Here is a 19,706-nt window from a genome sequence, read left to right as displayed (position 1 = left end):
TATGCGTTGGGAACTCAAACTGACAAAAAGTAATGCCCTGTGAGTCACCAGTTATTGCTGCCTTCTAATGGATATGTTTTTTCAAACACACAAGCTGATCTGAAAGTTGTGTAGATGAAATTCAAAAACCTTGGAGAGAAGTGGTGCTCTTGGACGAAACAGCCGAGTTGTGTGCGTAAGGTGGCTCATAAAATGAAAACGTAATCGTATTCAGGGCTGACATTCTCAACATTACCACCATACAACAAGCGTTTGCAGTCGCGTCTTCATTATGGAGCAAGCGGGGACCTGCGGAACATCGTAAATCAGGCCTGAAATGTAACCTGGCAAAAAGAAGGTTTCTTCCAGTGCCAATATCGTATTATGATATTGGAAAGCGGTTGTGCGTCATGCCACTCTCTATTAGGTGCTATTTTCGTCCTGCCCTGGAAGACATTCATCCACCATCTACCCACCCTGACAGCACCCAATAAACCCACCACTCCCATTCATCTCCACCCCTCCACCCTCTCTCTCCCTCGCTCTGTCCCTCACCTCCTCTCCAACCGACCAGCATTTTGTGACAACGTTGTGTTTGGTCGTCCAGGAGGATTACACAGTGGCACCGTGATATTTTACAGGCAATTGTCTTTCACACTTTTTTTTAATCCACTTTTGGGGGCCCTACTCCTGTGATCTGTTTAGACCTGTTTCTCCAAAGGCAAGGTAAGGTAATGACAGTTTTTTTAAGATTATTTTCTTTAACTAATATATGATGGTAGAATGTAACTGCATTCGACTGAAGTGACAAATGATTTAAAGAGAGATCAATAATGCAATACTGGCTTCTTGGAACCATGGAGTCAGCGCAACGGGGAGGCGAAACCTCCGGTTGGCTTTTAGTGATGTTGCACATCGGACACAAAACCCGTAAACATCAGTTTTAGATCCTTTTTTGGTTGTTGGTTGGCAGTTTTTTTTTTTTTTTTTTTTGACGGGTCTTTGCGTTTGGAAAGCCTTAGTGGACTTTTGCGCACAGCGGTTCAACAAGAAACGAAAGCATATCGGTCCAAATCTTTCAATGGAGTACCTTTGAGTATGTACCTTTTAAGAATAATGTACAACATTTGAAAATCTAAAGGTAAAGTAAATCGGCCCAATAGTTGATTGAACAATAACTGTAAAGTGGAGCAACACGGCGCGCGTAAAACATGTTCTACTATTGACAACAACTGCAACTGCAACACTCAATATGGGAACTCCTCGATAAACACCAGTAGATGTAGTTTTGGATTTTTTTTTTTTTTTTCCCCGAGTGACATATTTTGATTTGATGACACATGATGGAGTGCCGTTGTTCCTCTTCCTCTCCTTGGCTATGCACGTCAGTTGGATACGGTAAGGTAGGTCCATATGGTCCTCATAGATTTTACAGGACACTTCCAATTATAATCTACTGTCGTGGTGTTTTCAACGAGCAAGAATGTGCGAACAGTTTATCATATATTTTTGATTGCAGGTACTTTATCACACATCAGCAATCTGACACCGCCAAGCGAAGGATACAAATTGCACTCACAAATATGCTATAGGCGTTTTCCAGCCTCAATGTGTAAAACGCAGTGGCTTTCTTAAACTGTACTTTAAAAAAAATGTTGCCATTGTTGTTGTTTTTTTGTGTCCCCCTATAATTATTTTATCTTTTGTGTTCTGACTTGGAAAAACACTGGCACATTTGTGTTCAATGTAACTTTAATGAACAGAGAATTATTTTTTTTTTTACATTTTCACAATGATATTTTCAGTGTGAGGAGTATCTGTGCGCACTAAACATGAAGTTGGAATTTGAATTATCCTACTTTCTATTCTGCATCAGGTGCAAGGTGTGGTCGCTCTCCACATTAAACTGAGAATTTATGTGGTTGCTTTTAAGAAATGCTTTAGTCTCAAATGGTGTTTTAAGGTTCATGGTGCGTTAATAGGTAAGCTCACCATATGGGTAGTCATGTTCTATGTAATACTCGCTGACGCATTGAAATTACAGCCGGTCTGAAGTTTTAGACCTGATAAAAAAAAAAACGGTGTTAGACGAGGTGGGGTTTCTGAATTTTCAGTGCATTAGAAATGTTTCTCTTCCTTTGTTTCTTTAAAGTTCTCTCCATGAGTTTCCAGTCCTTGCGCAGTAGCACTTGATCTCGGCGGGAAACGGACGAAAGGAAGATGGCCATCCACGCCGAGGGTCTCGTTGCTATTGTGCTCTTCTATGTCCTGATTCTGTTCGTGGGCATCTGGGCTGCGTGGAAGAATAAGAACTCTGGAGTTAGCGATAGCGGAGACCGCAGCGAGAGTATCATGGTCGGTGGAAGGGACATCGGACTGTTCGTTGGTGGATTCACAATGACCGGTGAGTTGGTTAAAACTAGAATTAGTCTTTTTATTCGCGTGTGCTGGTGGCTTTTACGCATAAGCCGTGTGCACATTTTGGTGTTTAAGAGGTCCAAAAAAGAGTTTCACTTTGAATTTAACCAGCTTCGATTTTTACGCACTTACAGCGCAGCGGCCACAATTAGGTTTTAAATTAAGCTGCCACAACTCTCGCCATTTAATTCTTTGCATTTCAGAGAATATAAAAGAACGTCTCCTTTGTTTTGTTTTTTGACGAACGTGAGTTAATTTCTTCTTCTTTTTCAGCCACTTGGGTGGGTGGAGGCTACATCAACGGAACAGCAGAATATGTTTACCTGCCAGACTTTGGCCTGGCCTGGGCACAGGCACCTTTTGGTTACGCCCTCAGCCTGGTAGTAGGTAAAAACCAATGTTATTGTATAAGTGCAGGCATTAAGTAGCCTATACAGTACTGCAAAAAAAAAAAGCATGGGCTTATAAAGAACTGTGTACAGTAAGAATACAGGAGTAGCTGCAGATAGTTAATATTGATGTGCTTATTAAAACAAATCAGTGACAATATACTGCTTCATATATTTAAATGAATGTAAACACATATTATGTAGCAGTGTAGTAAACACACACACACAAACATACAAATTCAATAGGCTCCCTATTCGCTACTAAAGAAGCAGAAACACTCTTCAGGTCAAATTATTAATGTTAGATAATGTCATTTATTGGGGTTTTGTAAAATCCACTCTGTAAAATTGTCTCTTTATGTTATTTGTCTGCCTTGCCTTCATGTCTGACATCACTCAGGTGGCCTCTTCTTTGCCAAACCCATGCGATCACGAGGATATGTCACCATGCTGGATCCCTTCCAGCAGCTGTATGGAAAAAGGATGGGCGGCCTGCTCTTCATCCCTGCACTCATGGGAGAAATCTTCTGGTCTGCAGCCATTTTGTCTGCCCTGGGTAGGTGATGAATGGGTGGGATCTTATAAATGTGAGCCTCATCATTCTAGTTCCTTTGCCTTCGATGTCTAAACTTACTACAACAGGTTATCCAGATTTCCGTGCAGTTTTTGCTTCACTCTGACTGATTGTGTTGCCATGCAGGTGCCACTCTCAGTGTGATCGTGGACATAAACATCAACATGTCAGTAGTGATCTCAGCAATGATTGCTATCTTCTACACCCTTGTTGGAGGACTCTACTCTGTCGCATACACAGATGTGGTCCAGCTCTTCTGTATCTTTTTGGGCTTGGTGAGTTTATGATCAACGTCTGCTCGGCTAGACACTCTGAGACGATAATGAATGACTGCACTGGACAGAGTACAAGGGAATTAAGTAAAAGGCAAAGCAGTTACCTGAAGGTAGGATTAGCTCATGTTTCTTTAAGGGATTTAAACACGTTTTCTTCCAAAAACGTACAAAAAATATTCTGTCTATATATATATATATATATAGACAGAATATTTTTTTTGTCAGTACACAAGCTATCATGTCAAAATGTGGATTAAAATATAAACAAAAAGAAACATCTTGGAAAGTCAACAGTAAAGAGATTCGAAAGAGTTTGGATCAGTAGAAGTTGATTACATTATCAGCAGTATTAAAATATTTTGGTATGTAATGTGTATATTGTAGTAATGTTTGCATTCTGATCCTCTCCTCTTCATCAGTGGATCAGTGTGCCATTTGCCCTGTCCAATCCTGCCGTGGCAGACATCAGTGTTTCCGCCAAGGAAGCCATCTATCAATCTCCCTGGCTGGGGAAGATCGAGCCCGGAGACAAATGGCTCTGGGCGGACAACTTCTTTTTGCTGGTAAGCTCTAACTTTTGTCACAAGATTCATTGTGTGACATTATTTTACCACGAAGTAAATTTCAGACACATTTTGAAAGCAATCAAACTGTCAATGTTGCAAACAGTGTTTTAGGGTGAAGCTCAGGCTAAGGGCATTTAAGTTTTGTATTTGTTTGTTTGAGATACAGACTTCTCTGAGGATAATATCTAATTGGTATTTTTTTAGACTGTTGACTGTTTGGAGTCTGTATTTATGATGGTGTTTCTGTTTCTAGATGTTGGGGGGGATTCCCTGGCAGGTCTATTTTCAACGGGTTCTTTCTGCCTCTTCAGCTACCTACGCCCAGGTCCTCTCCTTCATCGCCGCCTTCGGTTGCTTGGTCATGGCCATCCCCTCGGTCCTCATAGGAGCTATAGGGGCTTCCACTGGTAAATACACACACACACACACACACACACACACACACACACACACACACACACACACACACACACACACACACACACACACACACACACACACACACATGAACCAGGCATTCTAGACTGAAAGCTATTAGAAGGGCACTCAAATCCTAATAATATTGAAATGTACACAATTTAAGCCTGTCACTGCAGATGTGGAAGTTGGTCAGGGTATTAAAACAGTTCTGTTTGTAAAATGTGTGAAAGTTTCTCTTAGTATTTTCATTAGAATAGCTTTCAATATTAATGCAGTTCTCTCTTACTTACATCCAGATTTGATAACAATAAAAACAAACAGACGTATATACAGTGTCCCTGATGATTTATACGCTCACACTTGTCATGTCTGGTTTGCAGCTGTTCAATCTGATTGCTCAGTGAACACACACATATCAGACACTGATCCATGAATGGTGTGCACACACACAGATCCCCACATTGGTTTGGCAGTTAATGAAACATCATAAGACAATCAAAACATCCAGGAATCTGATCATTTATTCAAACAGGAAAGAGTGATCAAAGAAAGCACCATGCCTTCATGGGTTGTTTACACCCCAGCAGCTTTTTTTTTTTTTTTTTTTTTAGATGCATACAGTGTCTGGAGGGTAAACAGCAGACGGATCCTGTCATGACGGGCAGAGGAGAGCCATCAGACCATGCCGATTTAGTGAATATTACATCTGAAAGGGGAGCTAATTAATGTGGTACTTCTGAAGCTGTTTCATGTATAACCCTCACTAATTAACTGCCACTTATGCATATCCAGTAATGGGAAAGAAAGATGCCGATTGAGGAGGAAGAGGAGGGTGGAAAAGTGATAGAAAGATGGATGTCAGAGAGTGCTAAAGCAAAAAGATTGGGAAACAAATGATGTCAAATTGTTTTAAGGAGGACAAGAGGGGAAAATATTTAATTTTGATGTATAAAGGGCAGAAAGAAAATGCAAAGATGATTGACTATTCTGTTGGGAGACATCAGCAGGTCAAACTGCACAGTGATTGAACACCTTTAAAATGGAGTCACTGGGCCAGTTTTAACCACAAATAATTATTTTAAATCAGTATTTTATATTTTTAAATATTAGCTTCTTTATCCACATATTTTCAAATACAGTATTCAGTGTTTTCCTCTGAATAATATTACGCCCTCATACCCGCATACGTTTGTACTTAATCAGCTCAACATGTCCTATCAGAATCAATGGGTCCTTCATGATGTTAGTCATTATCAATGAAATGATCATTAATCAAATGTACAATTAACATGCATTTAATCAACGTAATGTGTTCTTTAATATGTTATAAATTCAATGAGCCATTGGTTAATCAGTGAATTCACCACTTAGATACAAAATGGATTTCAAATTTTCAACCAGTATCCATCATTTTTATCTTTTGTCTTATTGCTGTGGCTTTCCCTTTTCTTTAGACCTACAGAGCAGCATTAGATTTATAATCTCTGCTGTGTTTCAGCACGTAGACACATGAAGCTCTTTTGTTTTTCAGCAACTAAAACACACGTATCAACAGGGAGCATACTAATAATAATTATGGTCTCAAAGTGGGACTTTTTGTCTGAATCAGATTTTAAAAATTGTAACAAAGTAATCAGTCCAGGTTGGCCAGAAACATAATTCTAATAATCTTGAAACATAAACATGTGTCAAGTCGTCTACAGCCTGCTCAAATATGTATGTTGTGTTATTTTCATGCCTTTTTTTTGTACAATTTAGGTAAATACTGTTCAAACACAAATATAATCCCTGCAAAAAAAAAACTGCTGTTTGGTTGGTAAATAAGGTGTGACATATTTGTTTACAACAATCGTTTTTTGACAACTGCACGTCTCCCATTTCCTTTTTCAGACTGGAACCAAACTTCTTATGGTTCCATCCCTCCGAAGGATAAGGACGAATCAGACATGATCCTTCCCATCGTACTTCAGCACCTCTGCCCACCCTACGTCTCTTTCTTCGGTCTGGGGGCAGTGTCGGCCGCGGTCATGTCGTCGGCGGACTCCTCCATCCTCTCAGCCAGCTCCATGTTCGCCAGGAACATCTATCACCTCGCCTTTCGGCAGTCGGTAAGAGTGCCAACAACATAACGAACACAAGTCTGCCCAGTTTGAGCCAGTGGTTGCAAGCATTGGCTGACTAATCGCTAAATCAATTTTATTTTCATCAAAGGAAAACAATAACAACAACAAAAAAATAACAGCACAAATCAAAACAACACTTGCTGTATTTACTGAAAACACAAAACTTGACAACAACATTGTTTTAAAATGGTCTCTTTTCCCCAAAATGGAAATCTTTTTCAAATGTGGGATATGTACAGTATCTCACCATGTACACTATCTGTTACACAACCTGACCTTTTCTTCAGCACCACCAAAAGGCTGATATGTGTGGTGGTGAAATATGCTAAAAACTGTTGGATGGTCTGACAGCATTGGATACGGACATTAATTTGCACCCTTAAGATGACGTGATGACACTGCATTTGAACTCTTCATCGTCATCTGGTCAAAATCTGCTTTTAGTGGTTCAATTCATGACCAAAAATTGACAAAACATTCTGTCAATTTTAGCTGTGTTTTGTATTTAATGCTATTCAGCAAATGTTAGCATGCTAATATGCTAATTCAGGATCGTAAACTTTACACCTCAACGCTCTTCTGTATCAGTAGCTGAGCTCTAGACTCATTTCTTCTGTTCCCTTTTACACCTTCTTGTTCTAAACCTTGTCTTCTCGACCTTTTATGCTTCTCTCTTCTCTGTGCTATCTTTTTCTTCTCTTCTTTAGGCCACAGATCGTGAGATTGTTTGGGTGATGCGCCTCACCATCTTTGTATTCGGAGCTCTCGCCACTGCTATGGCGTTGCTAACAGGATCTGTCTATGGCCTGTGGTACCTGAGCTCTGACCTGGTCTATGTCATCATTTTTCCCCAACTTCTGAGCGTGTTGTTCGTCAAGGGCACCAATACCTACGGCTCTGTGGCTGGCTATATCTTTGGTCTTTTGCTGCGCATTGGTGGCGGGGAGCCCTACCTCAAACTCCCCCCATTCATCTATTACCCTGGCTGGGTGACCCAGGAGAGGATCCACCACCTCACTGGAGACGTTGAGTACTTTGTCCAGCAGAGGTTTCCCTTCAAGTCTGTGTCCATGGTGGCATCCTTCTTGGCCAATGTGGCCTTTTCTTACCTGACAAAGTACCTGTTTGAAAGCGGTATGCTGTCACACAAGTACGACTTCCTGGATGCCGTGGTGTCCAAGCATAGCAAGGAGATCATGGACAAGGCCACGCTCGTGAGCAACCATGATAACATAATTCTGTCAGAGATGGCCCCCGTCAAGCAGGTTCTGGGCGCATCACTTGCTGGGACCTTCATCAACTCTGAGCTCCTCAGTGACGATGGGGGATCTAGTCCAGAGGCTTTTCACGATGAAAACTAGACAACAAAGGCACAAAGAAAACTAGAATTGAGGAAAATGAAGGAATAGTCAGAGGCATCAGCGTTCTTCAGGAAACTTGCTACTGCCACACTGGGAGACAAATCAACAGAATTCTGCTGTAGCTTCTAAGTGACTCCACAAGTTTGTTTTATGATGGTGACATTGTGCCTCCTTCTTTTTTTTTTTTTTTTTTTGAGATTCCTTGCCTAGAAACAGGAAACGGACTCTCAATCAGCTGTGCAAAACATACCATACCCATTCTTTAGTTTTCTTATCATGACTCTGTGATTCTACAACCACTTTAATTTAAGTGCTGCTACAGTGACCAGAGGAACCTCCAATGAGCATACAGTTGGCCTATGTGAGAAAGTCTACAAGGGGTTGTTGTGGGTCATGAGAATAGTGCAATATCTAACCAATGAACTGTGTCCACGTCTACAAAGCATTGTATATGTATGTTGATTTATATACATTTGTGTACAAATGACAGCGAATGCTTCAGGAACTTTTGTCAGACTTTGAGTTTTAAGTTTGTGTTGAGTCAATTTATTAATAGAGCAATAATATTTTTAGGATCTATGTTGTACAGATAGATATATTATATTGAATTTGCTGGTTACAGTCTTTGGACCAGTAGATGTTTGCAGATTTGATTTAGTGTGTTCACCTTGCTCTTAATCTTCCTGTCGTAGTCACTATTTCCAGATACAGTCGTTGTGAAATGAAGGACCTCATACCACCATGATATTACCAAACCCATGACTTGCCAAACACAAGGTTTATGTTGGATGATTCAGCAAATTCCCAGATTGAGTTCAGTAACAACTCTTTCGATCAGTCAATGCCAGCATTTGTCAAATTAGTAATTTATACAATATCCACCAAAATTTGGTTGTTGTCAAGATTAAACCGAACAACAAATCAGTTATTGGGATACTTGGCAGCAGCGCAATAACACAACAAGGTCATTATGAAGTTAGTATGGCAAACATGTCAGCAAACAATAGATTATTTACAAATCGAGAAGATACACAGCAACATTGGCATTCATTTGAAATCGTGTATACGTCTGATTAACAAAAGTCCAGTAAGCTCTGTCTTTAAACTCTGTTTTGGTCTCCACCATCACTTGTGGAGCCTGATCTAATGGATTAAAATAACCACAACCTCTTAACACTGCATTATGTGGTGATAGCATTTAATGTGTTAAATGATACGCTGGTACTACGGAAACAATGCCAATGGTAAGTCATTAATGATTCTTTGTCATGGTAGTCACACTAATCAGAGTCAGAGAAGCGATGCGGTTCAGATGATGTCTGTCCAATTCTTTTTTTAAATTATTATTTGGAGGAGGTGGATTGGTTTGATGGATAGATACAACAGTACATGTCCTGCTTACTGTTTTACTGTTCCCATGACAGCGAAGGTTGCGCAACTTTAGCCCACACTGCGTTTCAAGTCATCATTTCAACCCAAACCATGACCTTTTAATGACCCTAACCAAGTGGTTTTTGTGCCTAAAAATAACCTGCCCTTAACCTGCAAATTGTCACACTGTAAAACATGAATAATTTAAACAGTGATTGTCACAGTTTTGAAAAGTAGGAATGGAAAAAGGATCTCAGAGAAATACGTTGACAGACCTGGATCTCCTAACACTGTATTATGCTGTGTTGGCTCATAGTTTAACACATTGCGTACCACCATGTGGATGTTGTTGGTTATTTCACGAATTTCTGTGAGATCACAATGCACCTGTGGGAAATATCTGAATCTTACATTATCAAATGCTCAGCATCAGCTGGTCACTAATATGGCAGGTTGTGTACAGTAGATTTAAGTAGTAATAGTAAAGTTGTGGGCCCATAAAACCAAAACAATGAGCTAAAAGATGCTAAGATTTCCTATAGAGCCGAGCTTTTGGCACTGAAGGTTTGCACTGAACTTAAAATGTATTTGCTGAATCATCATGAATGAATGTAATTAGATAAGAGCTATAATTTTTAATACACACCACCCTGGTGGAGTCAGATTTAAAGATCTAATATAAACCACTCCATAGTTTTTAGACTTGTGAGAGTTTTTTTCTCTGAACCTTCCAGGCAGCCATTAGCTTTATATATTTGGATGCATTATGAAGCTCACTTTGCAATTTTTGTTTTCGTCAAACTGTGATGGGAAGATATCTTTGGATTTGGACCTTTGCATTGAGAACTGCATTGCTACATAACATTGACAACAACAAAGCACATGTGTTCATTTTGCAAGCAGATTTTAAAACTGACTGGTACCTAATCGCTGCCTGGAAATTATGAAAAATCCGAAATATGAATTTTAACAGTATATGTCATTGAGCTCATAGTCCATCAACATGATCTCACAGAAGTTATTTTCAGTGTGTGTGTGTGTGTGTGTGTGTGTGTGTGTGTGTGTGTGTGTGTGTGTGTGTGTGTGTGTGTGTGTGTGTGTGTGTGTGTGTGTGCGTGCGCTTCTATGATGGTTTGTTTGCTCATCCTAAAGTTGTATTGACTGGCCAGCCACAGCAGGTTAGCAGAGACAGGAAATGATTGTTCCTCCCGGGATGGCGTTAGTTGCACCGGTCATTATTGATCTAATCCGCAGTCGATCAGCCCTCAGGACATCTGAGTAATGCTGCACAGAGGTTTGAAACGTTGGTTTGAAAGGATTTGTTACAGTGTGTTATACACAGTGATGGAAGTTGGTTTATTGCTTGAGCACCCTCTCATATTTCCCAGTATCGGTCCTTCCATTGTCACATATCTGGCTGCTTTTAAACCGGCAGACACGCTGCCTCCCTCTATAAGGAAAATATCGTGAACTTTGGCATTGTTAAGTGTTACTATTGTCCGGTTGACTTCATTGTGTTTATCTCCTCTCAGCATTGTTGTGGTTTGTTGGTGTCTCTTTGAATCCATGGACTTGCCTTAATTTAAAGGTCAGCGGTGGAAAATGAGTGGGTTAGGAACACAGTGAAAAAAGTGACAATTTGGATAATAATGTTTTCAGTTGAAGGGTAAGACTAGTAGTATTCCATATTTTATTTTTTGTCAACAGTCCGTACCACTTAACATCAAAACCAACATTGTGTTAGTCTCCCAGGATTCTCGGTGTTCCACACAACCTCTGTAGCGACAGTCAGAGTTTATCGGGTCATTTTTTTAAAAGGTGGAGCAATTTCTAAACACAGCTGGGTGCTGCAGTTTTAAGGAATTGTTTGTTGGAGACTATTTGCACCAGCTGATTTATACACATTTAGTGATCTATTGAAAATGTACTGCAGCAGGACGGTGTATGTTAGCCTGGTATTACGAGACCCAAATTCACTGTGTGAATATCTGGGTCTAACCACACTCCATTTGGGATTGTTTCCAGTCATTGCATCCTTATGGGCTTAGACCTCGGGTTCATTTTTAAATCTACTGGAGTAGCCTCCAACTAATCAGCACTGACCACCATGAGGTATGTTGAACACCGAAACTCACCAAGCTGTAAACAACAGAGCTCCTCCCCCAATGTTAGCAGAGTGCAACGACATGTTGGTAAATGACCATTGCAGACTTTGCAAAGTAAATTTAACAACACAAGGAGCATTATTTTTGCTTCGGCTTCAATTCCTCAATATTTATACTCCCAGATAAAACTGTTCGTTTCACTTCATCTACCTCTGCCACCATTACCATCGTTGGAGCTAGAATTATATAAAAAAAACCGCCCGGACTCAATGTCATCACTCTTATTCGCCAACACTGGTCCCTGATTAGTCCATCCTTTAGAGTGGCTGAGCAAACCTTCATGCGAAGAGGGTTTCCAGACTATTATCACAGCGCAGACTGAAACTGTAAGCAATAGCCCTGCGGATCCAAGCTCGCTGTATGTGCGACTTTGCTACAAAGTCCTTCGTTCTTTGTAAAAAATTAGCAGATCATCAGGTGCATCCGTGTCGTCATCCGTGTTGGTGATACTTGTTAGTCGGGTCATGTAATTGTTGATTTTGGTGTGTTCATGGTATTTCGGTGACAATTAAAAAAATCTAGAATAACAGCAGACTCGATCTTTAAGAGTGGCAGGGAGGTCTTGTGGTTAGGTTTTACCAGACCTGGAGGAGTCTTGACCCTTCTATGCAGCCATATCTGCTGAGGTACAGTCAGACACAATAAATCCCAACCTGACCCGCCCCGACTCAACTCCGTCGTGAGATTGAAGATATGCCTCCGATATGACTTCAGCTTTAAGTAGAATGGTTTGACAGCTGGTCTGATGCTATGCAAAGTGTCAGGCAATCTCACTGGATTTAAATGCGGATGTAAACGTTCCTCCTCATTAGACGAGTGTGTCGTGGCTTTGGTTCATCCACAAACCTGAACACACACACACAGAAAAGAATCAGTGTCCGCTGTTGGACTGACACATTCGTGGCTCTATGTCGTAAATAACAATGATGCTGTATTTTTGTGTGATAAATGTACATAACAAAACAAAAACAGACGAACAAACTAGGTTTAAATGCAGCATTGAAAATGATGTTTGTTGACAGTGAAATTGCAGCTATTTATTTATCCATGCAGTGTCTATAAGAGTATAGTTGTAAACATGTGAGGTCAATTGAATAAATTATATTAATTTAGCACATTCCTCATTTGGTCTTCTTTCTCCATGTTTACATTACATTACATTTTGTTTATTATGTTTACATACTGGGTTTAAAGTGTATTTAATTTGACAGATGTGTTTGTGTGTGTGTGTGTGTGTGTGTGTGTGTGTGTGTGTGTGTGTGTGTGTGTGTGTGTGTGTGTGTGTGTGTGTGTGTGTGTGTGTGTGTGTGTGTGTGTGTGTGTGTGTGTGTGTGTGTGTGTGTGTGTGCACGTGCTTGTATGCGCCTGCTTGCATTACTCGTGCTATGACATACTGTAAATGTGTTTACACAGTCAAGTCGTGAGGAACTGCCTTTATTTGGAGATTACAAACAAAATTAGTTTCCTATTATCTAAGGTGTTCAATTTCAGGGTAAAGACTTTTTTTTTAAGGTGTTAGGACGAGGTTTTGCCAAGACTCCAGGAAATAAATGTAAATCTCTGAAGTGATGAAAACACGGCTCTGTGTGTGTGTGTGTGTGTGTGTGTGTGTGTGTGTGTGTGTGTGTGTGTGTGTGTGTGTGTGTGTGTGTGTGTGTGTGTGTGTGTGTGTGTGTGTGTGTGTGTGTGTGTGTGTGTGTGTGTGTGTGTGTGTGCGTGTGTGTGTGTGTGTGTGTGTGTGTGTGTGTGTGTGTGTGTGTGTGTGTGTGTGTGTGTGTGTGTGTGTGTGTGTGTGTGTGTGTGTGTGTACGTACGTGTGTACTGACCACCAGAGGGTTTAATCTCGGGGTTGCTGCCTGCTTGGAAGCATCAATCAAAATGCCCACCTCAGAATTTTATAACTGCCAAAACTGTCAGGGCTGTCAATCTCTCTCTCTCTCTCTCTCTCTCTCTCTCTCTCTCTCTCTCACACACACACACACACACACACACACACACACACACACACACACACACACACACACACCTTTTTCGAATCCCAGAATGACTACAGTACTCTGACCCTTTCAAATTGTGTTTTTCCTCACAGTAATAAAGTCCACCTCCCACCAGCAGTAGGAGAAGGTTATCAGGTGAGGGATACTTGAAGCTCTATCATGTTATAGGAAATTATCACTCATGATTAAAGTATATTAGAGAGCTAAAGTGATGACAGGAAAAGGATAGGACCTTATTGGCAACATCAAACATCAAGGAACAAAAGGACATCTATGCCTGTGAAACTTTGGTATTGTTGTCCATGTTAGTCATATCTAGGATTTCAGACAAAACCCTGTTCTTTTTTTTAAATGAACTCCAAACCACAAGTAAAGCTTGAAAAATAGTAGCAAAGGCTAGATTAATTTATTGTTTTGAAAGTAATTACCAGTTTAGATGCTTGAGCCTTAAGCTATTACTTAATTTAATGAGTCTTAAATGACTCATTTTGTGCCAAATTTCATTTTACATGTTTAACAAAAAGCCACATGATAACTAAATCAAAACATAATGAATAATTTATTCATTTATCCTCTTGCAGCACAGGATCTATGATAGTAAACCTTAGTTTAACTAACTTTCTGTCTTAGCATAGCTTAACATGACATTTCAGTGTTCTTCAATTGCATTTCTCTCTCACACCCTCCACATACTCCGAGTGCTTCTTAAATATTTATATTTCGCTACAGTGTTGGATAAGACGAAGATAAGATGGTAAGTCATTATGGTTCCATTTAGAAACTGTTCCCTGCATTTCATTACATTAAATTGAGAGTCATGTTTCAATCTCCTAAACTGTCAAGAGGTTTAAAAATAACTGAGTTTATTTCGTGTAGATGATAAACTTCTCACTGTCAATGCTTCATATTGTAGGAATCCTGGTGTGCACCTTCTACCCCTCTAGACTGTTACCGAACAGAAAGCTATTATTCTGTGTGTAGAGAGAAATTGAGTCATGTGAGCAGGTATAAAAGTTATCAGTGTAACTGCCAAGGAAACCTGTCACAGTGTCAGATGATGTGCCTGCAGGTGACATGAATGAGATCGGTATGATCTCATCAGAGTCAAAAAGCAGCATGTTGAAAGTGTGTTATAATCTCACACGTTGAACAGCAACAACACTACTCAAAGAAAAGGAATCTAAAGAGCTAATATTAATCACTTTACAGTGTGATAACATTTCATGTACAGAGCTGTAAGGCAACAAAGTCAAATGCATCCATATACAGTATGTTGTATCTGACAATGGTCATATACACTGAAATGGTTCAAACAGGGATGGAACCAGTAATGAACAAGCAGCTCAGATGGATCAATGTCAAAGCAAATTGAATTAAAAAAAGAAACACACACACATTGTCAGAGTGGCGCTTTAAGGAAATCGTCATTTTGATGATGGAAAAACAACCTTGAAAACACACTAGAAATCTGTCATTATTAGATTAGATAAGATATTAATCTTAGAAAACGTTCCATTAGTTTCATTACAAAATGTAACTTTATCATTTTCTCAGGGTAATAAATGTTTCCATCAAACTTTGGGGACATTTTAACAACCAAATCGTGATTGTTCTACTGCAGAAAACGAAGCCGTTTGTAACAAGTTTGCAAGCACGGTTTAATTTTTTTGTTTAAAAAACCACAGGGATTTAATCAGATTAAAAGGTTTTGCAAATATTACATGGACTGTCCAACTTAATTCCTGCAAAAAGGATTTAAAATCAATTCATGACCCTTCATATTTTTTTGTCAAATGATGTACCAACAAGAATCATGATTACATGAAAACTGGAAATGATTTACAAACGTGAAAAAAGTATTTTTCTTCCTGATTCCCTTTATGTTTGAAAAAAAACCAATCCTCAGACGTTAACCATGCATTTATCACCATAATCCTCTGATTGAACTTCCAGCTGATCGAGTTAGGATTGCCTGTTTCTCTCTTTTACATCTCTATGAAACCAAACATGTACGAGACATACATGTTAAGAGACTTAACCCTGCAGGCAAGCCGCAGGCTTTAAACCAAACTCCATCCTCACTAAAGCTTTCTCTGTGTTTGACACAACAGAGAATTCCCAGAGCGTCATCAGTAGTGTGTACTTCACACATGCACAGAAAACACACACACACACACACACACACACACACACACACACACACACACACACACACACACACACACACACACACACACACACACACACACACACAGTGGTGTAGCACAGCTCATGACTTGTTCTCTCTAAAATGACAATAAGTCAAAAAGGCAGATGAAAGTGCTGATGAAAAAAACTATAAATTTTTCTCTTGGACTCTTAATATATCATTTATTTATTCATTATTTATTCCCTTACATTGTAATTGATTTGAGGTTTTAATATTAGCTTTGATTAATTCTAAAGAGTAGCTATTTTTGTGGTTTCAGACAGTTTAGATAAATGTACATACATTACATTCAAATCCATGTATATGACAAGCTGTTCTGAATTTAGAAAGAAAAGGATGCGGTATGCAGTAATATCAGGTCTATCTGAAAAATGTTTATTTCCAAAATTTTACAAGAAATCGTGAATGAGACCCGGAAAACCAACTATCATACCATTAGCTACATCGGCTTATCCATTTCGAGGGTGCTGGGAAGAGACTGGACTCTATTCCAGGAAGGTAAACCCTGAACAGGTTTGCAGTCAATCTCAGGGCTCTGAAAGCCAACTGTTCTTTTTGAGAAGTTTTGGCACGAAGACGCTCCTATTGAGGGTGCTGTGACATTTTAATACGAGCTAACTCAGGAGTCTTCCAAATTTGAGTATTGTTTAACCTTGGCTTCACATTTAATGCAGTGATTCATTAAATCCTGATTTAGGGGCTATAATAGTGAGTTGATCTATCTGGCTCTGTTGATTGCTGTTGATATGATGCTGCTGTCTTTAGGTATGGAGTCCCTCACAGATCTGTTCATAGCCCTATTTTATTCTTTTTGATATGCTATTACTGGGCCTTTTAATTTGTTTAATTAATCTAAATCTGTTTGGAGATGGAATCCTATAGTGTTGGTGGGGAAGGTGTTACTTCTGACCTGCATCCTTGCTGTTGTGAAGCTTCAGAAACAGCTGCGTGGGTCAGTAAGCACAGCTCCGAATTGTTTGGCTTCATTCGAAAAGAGAGAAAAAGTTAATTACTTTAAGCAATCTTTATGGGACAGTGTAAGCCCAGAGAGGGTATAGCTTCTTACATTTTATACTGATAGGATAATAGGATAACTGGAAAAGCAGTGAATGGAAGCAGAAAAGAAAGAAAGAGGTTGTTCTCAATTAATAAAAGGCATCATGAGAAATCATTATCCATATTTATTACATTGCAGTTAGTGTAACATACTCACACATAATTGATATTAAAAATATCAATTTAATATTTGAGGGCATAAAGAAAACTGAGAAAGAAAGAGAGATGTGACAACGTAACAATAACTGGAAAAAAACCCAGAGTGCAACCAAAATGCAATAATAAGACAAGACTTAAAACTAAAACAAAGACTAGCTAAAGAAGAGAGAGAGAGGGAGATAGAGATAGATGATGTAATTTATTACAATAAATCTGGGCCCATTTAGTGCTTTCTCAATAAGGGCAGCGGATAAGGGCCAGTCTGGAAAACAGTCATTGTCATTATTCACATTAGACTAAGTGCTCCACTTCTCACGACAGAGGCTGTGAGGGTGCTGGGGGTGCGGGAAGAGAGAGGGGTTGGGGGGGGGGGGATAAACGGGAGGGCCAGACATTTACTGTTGCACACTTAGCTTATATGAGGGATGGCCTGGACGGGGAGACTCCGCCCACCAGTTGTGTCCTTGCTTCTGCCCTTCGCTACTTAAAGGCAGATCTCATGGGAAAACAGGGTTTCTTGTAGAGTAAAACTGGGGTTGCACGAGGGTTAAAGCTTCCCGCTGCTCGCTGCACCTCACTGTGCTGCAGTCCGTTCGAGTGCAACAGGACCAGTTATGGAACTTTTTTTATCCACCCTGAAACGTTGCTATATTCACATGTGCAGTTACATACAAATTCAGTGATTGGACACACACACACACACACACACACACACACACACACACACACACACACACACACACACACACACACACACACACACGCACGCACGCACGCACGCACACACACACACACAGCTTCCCAGTCCCCAGGTCCCATTTTTATTAATGCTTGCAATACTGTAGACAGGAAGACGAATTATTGGAGAATTTATTACAGTTAGAGCTTCGGTCAAGAATATCGTAGCATCGTTACAAACAGAGACGGGAAAAACAGACATGTATCACCTATAAACACATCATGCTGTTGTTCTGCATGCAAACTTCAAATGTCATCCCACTCATTCTTCTTCTCATCTTTTATAAATAATGTCTTACTGAATTATTCCTTCTTCATGTAAAACAGGCGGCCGACAGAACAAAACAGGCACCGATACAATACTGTCTGGACTCTTGAGGTGCTGATTCGATAATTAATGAAATTCTTCTATGTACTAATATTCATTATTTAAAGGAATAATTTGAAATGTAGATATTTTTGCTGAGGTTTAATGAGAAGAGGCCGGCAGGCAGGTTTTCTTGGCATCAAAGCAGCAGGAAACAGCCGTAACAAAAAAAAAGCACCCATGCATGTTTTATTTGTTTAGTTTGAACAAAAATAAAGGTGCAACAATTAGAAGTTGCAGATTTACTCGCAATCTTGGGAGGTTACGTGCCTGGCCAAGAAATAGTTAATAACAGATATAAAGAAAAATAGCACGCACAACTCACAGATCTTGAACAACAATAGGTGCACAGTTGGAGCGAGATCACAAGAGAAGAGCACTGACAGATCAATAAACTCCAATATATTTGGGGCAAAAAACAAACACATTTCAGCTATAAGCTATCATCAGCGTTCAGAATACTCCCATCATGGATTCTCACAATATCTGTACAAGGGAAAGCCTCCAATTATTCACACTACGTTTGTGTTTACACATTATCCCCACTGCGGCTTGTCCTCATTTAAATAGACAAAATTAGCTAATTTTGATGTGTTATGTTTTTGTTATTTCACATATTTTGTAAGCCTCCTTTCAAATTAGTATAAAATGACAACAGTGATAGGTTTGTAGCTATTTTGCCTTTGGCTTTAGTCTATATTTAAACAAGAGATATAAAAGCGCCATCAGTCTAAATCAATGTGGCAATCAGTGTCATAGATAAGCATATTTAAGTAAATTTGAAACAGATAATTCAGTTATTTTGCTTTTTAAGATGGACAGGTACTGATGAACAATCATGAGCTGCCCATTGTTTTCATTTAACCTACCTTCCTTTAGAATCTGCTTATTTTCATAATACATTGTCTGTGAAAGACAACAGACAATCTTTCTCATTCTGCTGATATCACATCCTGACATTTTGTTGATTTCTCATGTGCTGGAAAAGTTTTCCAGAAGTTTGTGTTTCAAAAAGGACTCAGATCTGCGTCATCAGTCTCAACACATACAAAGAAAAAGAGAGAGAGAGAGAGAGAGAGAGAGCTCATTTTGACAATTGAACACGGACCATTGTTTTAAAAAGGTAAAAACCAAAAATACTACAAGAAACTGATTTTGTAATATTCCGAATGTTTATCTTGACATTTCTCAACAGTCAGCTTTGAAAGCATCGTATCTTCCATGTCGGGACACTGTAAGCATCTTTAATGAATCTGCGTCATTGTTGTGGTTGATAATTTACCTCTGCCAAAAACAGGTTTTTCAGAGTCCAATGAAATCATGCCTGTGGTCTGGATGTACTCTGGACAATACCTTAGGACAGGTACAGAACAGGGTGGGTGATAAGCCATGGAAAATATAATGTCTACAGTATAATAAAGTTAGCGTTCAGTGTAATTTATTATAGTCACCCTCAGAGATACAGAGGAATAGAATCAGTTCAGTTACAAATAGCAAACAGTAGCAGCAAACAACAATTTAATACTGTGGTTAAAACAA

The 19,706-nt window shown here is 39.5% G+C and overlaps 1 protein-coding gene across 1 annotated transcript; it reads left to right on the top strand.

The window, feature by feature from the left end:
* The first annotated feature begins 570 nt into the window (after positions 1-570).
* Positions 571-12,747, top strand: LOC138620873 (high-affinity choline transporter 1-like). The gene is made up of 9 exons (XM_069698477.1): positions 571-705; positions 2,132-2,383; positions 2,671-2,784; positions 3,187-3,342; positions 3,487-3,635; positions 4,055-4,198; positions 4,455-4,608; positions 6,512-6,729; positions 7,452-12,747. Exons 2-9 carry the CDS (start codon positions 2,200-2,202, stop codon positions 8,103-8,105), a joined length of 1,773 nt encoding a protein of 590 aa, XP_069554578.1. The 5' UTR covers positions 571-705; positions 2,132-2,199; the 3' UTR covers positions 8,106-12,747.
* Positions 12,748-19,706: the final 6,959 nt, after the last annotated feature.

The sequence above is a fragment of the Brachyistius frenatus genome, unplaced genomic scaffold (assembly GCF_029030835.1).
Source record: "Brachyistius frenatus isolate BFR_SWC_R1_liver_20210118 unplaced genomic scaffold, ASM2903083v1 Contig_27, whole genome shotgun sequence".
NCBI lineage: Eukaryota > Metazoa > Chordata > Actinopteri > Embiotocidae > Brachyistius > Brachyistius frenatus.
This window is presented reverse-complemented; position numbering and strand designations above follow the sequence as displayed.

Bases quoted from the DNA above. Each gene is read 5' to 3' on its own strand.
- LOC138620873 (XM_069698477.1), top strand. From the start codon at position 2,200: ATGGCCATCCACGCCGAGGGTCTCGTTGCTATTGTGCTCTTCTATGTC. The intron at 2,384-2,670 runs GTGAGTTGGTTA...CTTCTTTTTCAG, and splicing joins TGGTGGATTCACAATGACCG to CCACTTGGGTGGGTGGAGGC. The intron at 4,609-6,511 runs GTAAATACACAC...TTCCTTTTTCAG, and splicing joins AGCTATAGGGGCTTCCACTG to ACTGGAACCAAACTTCTTAT.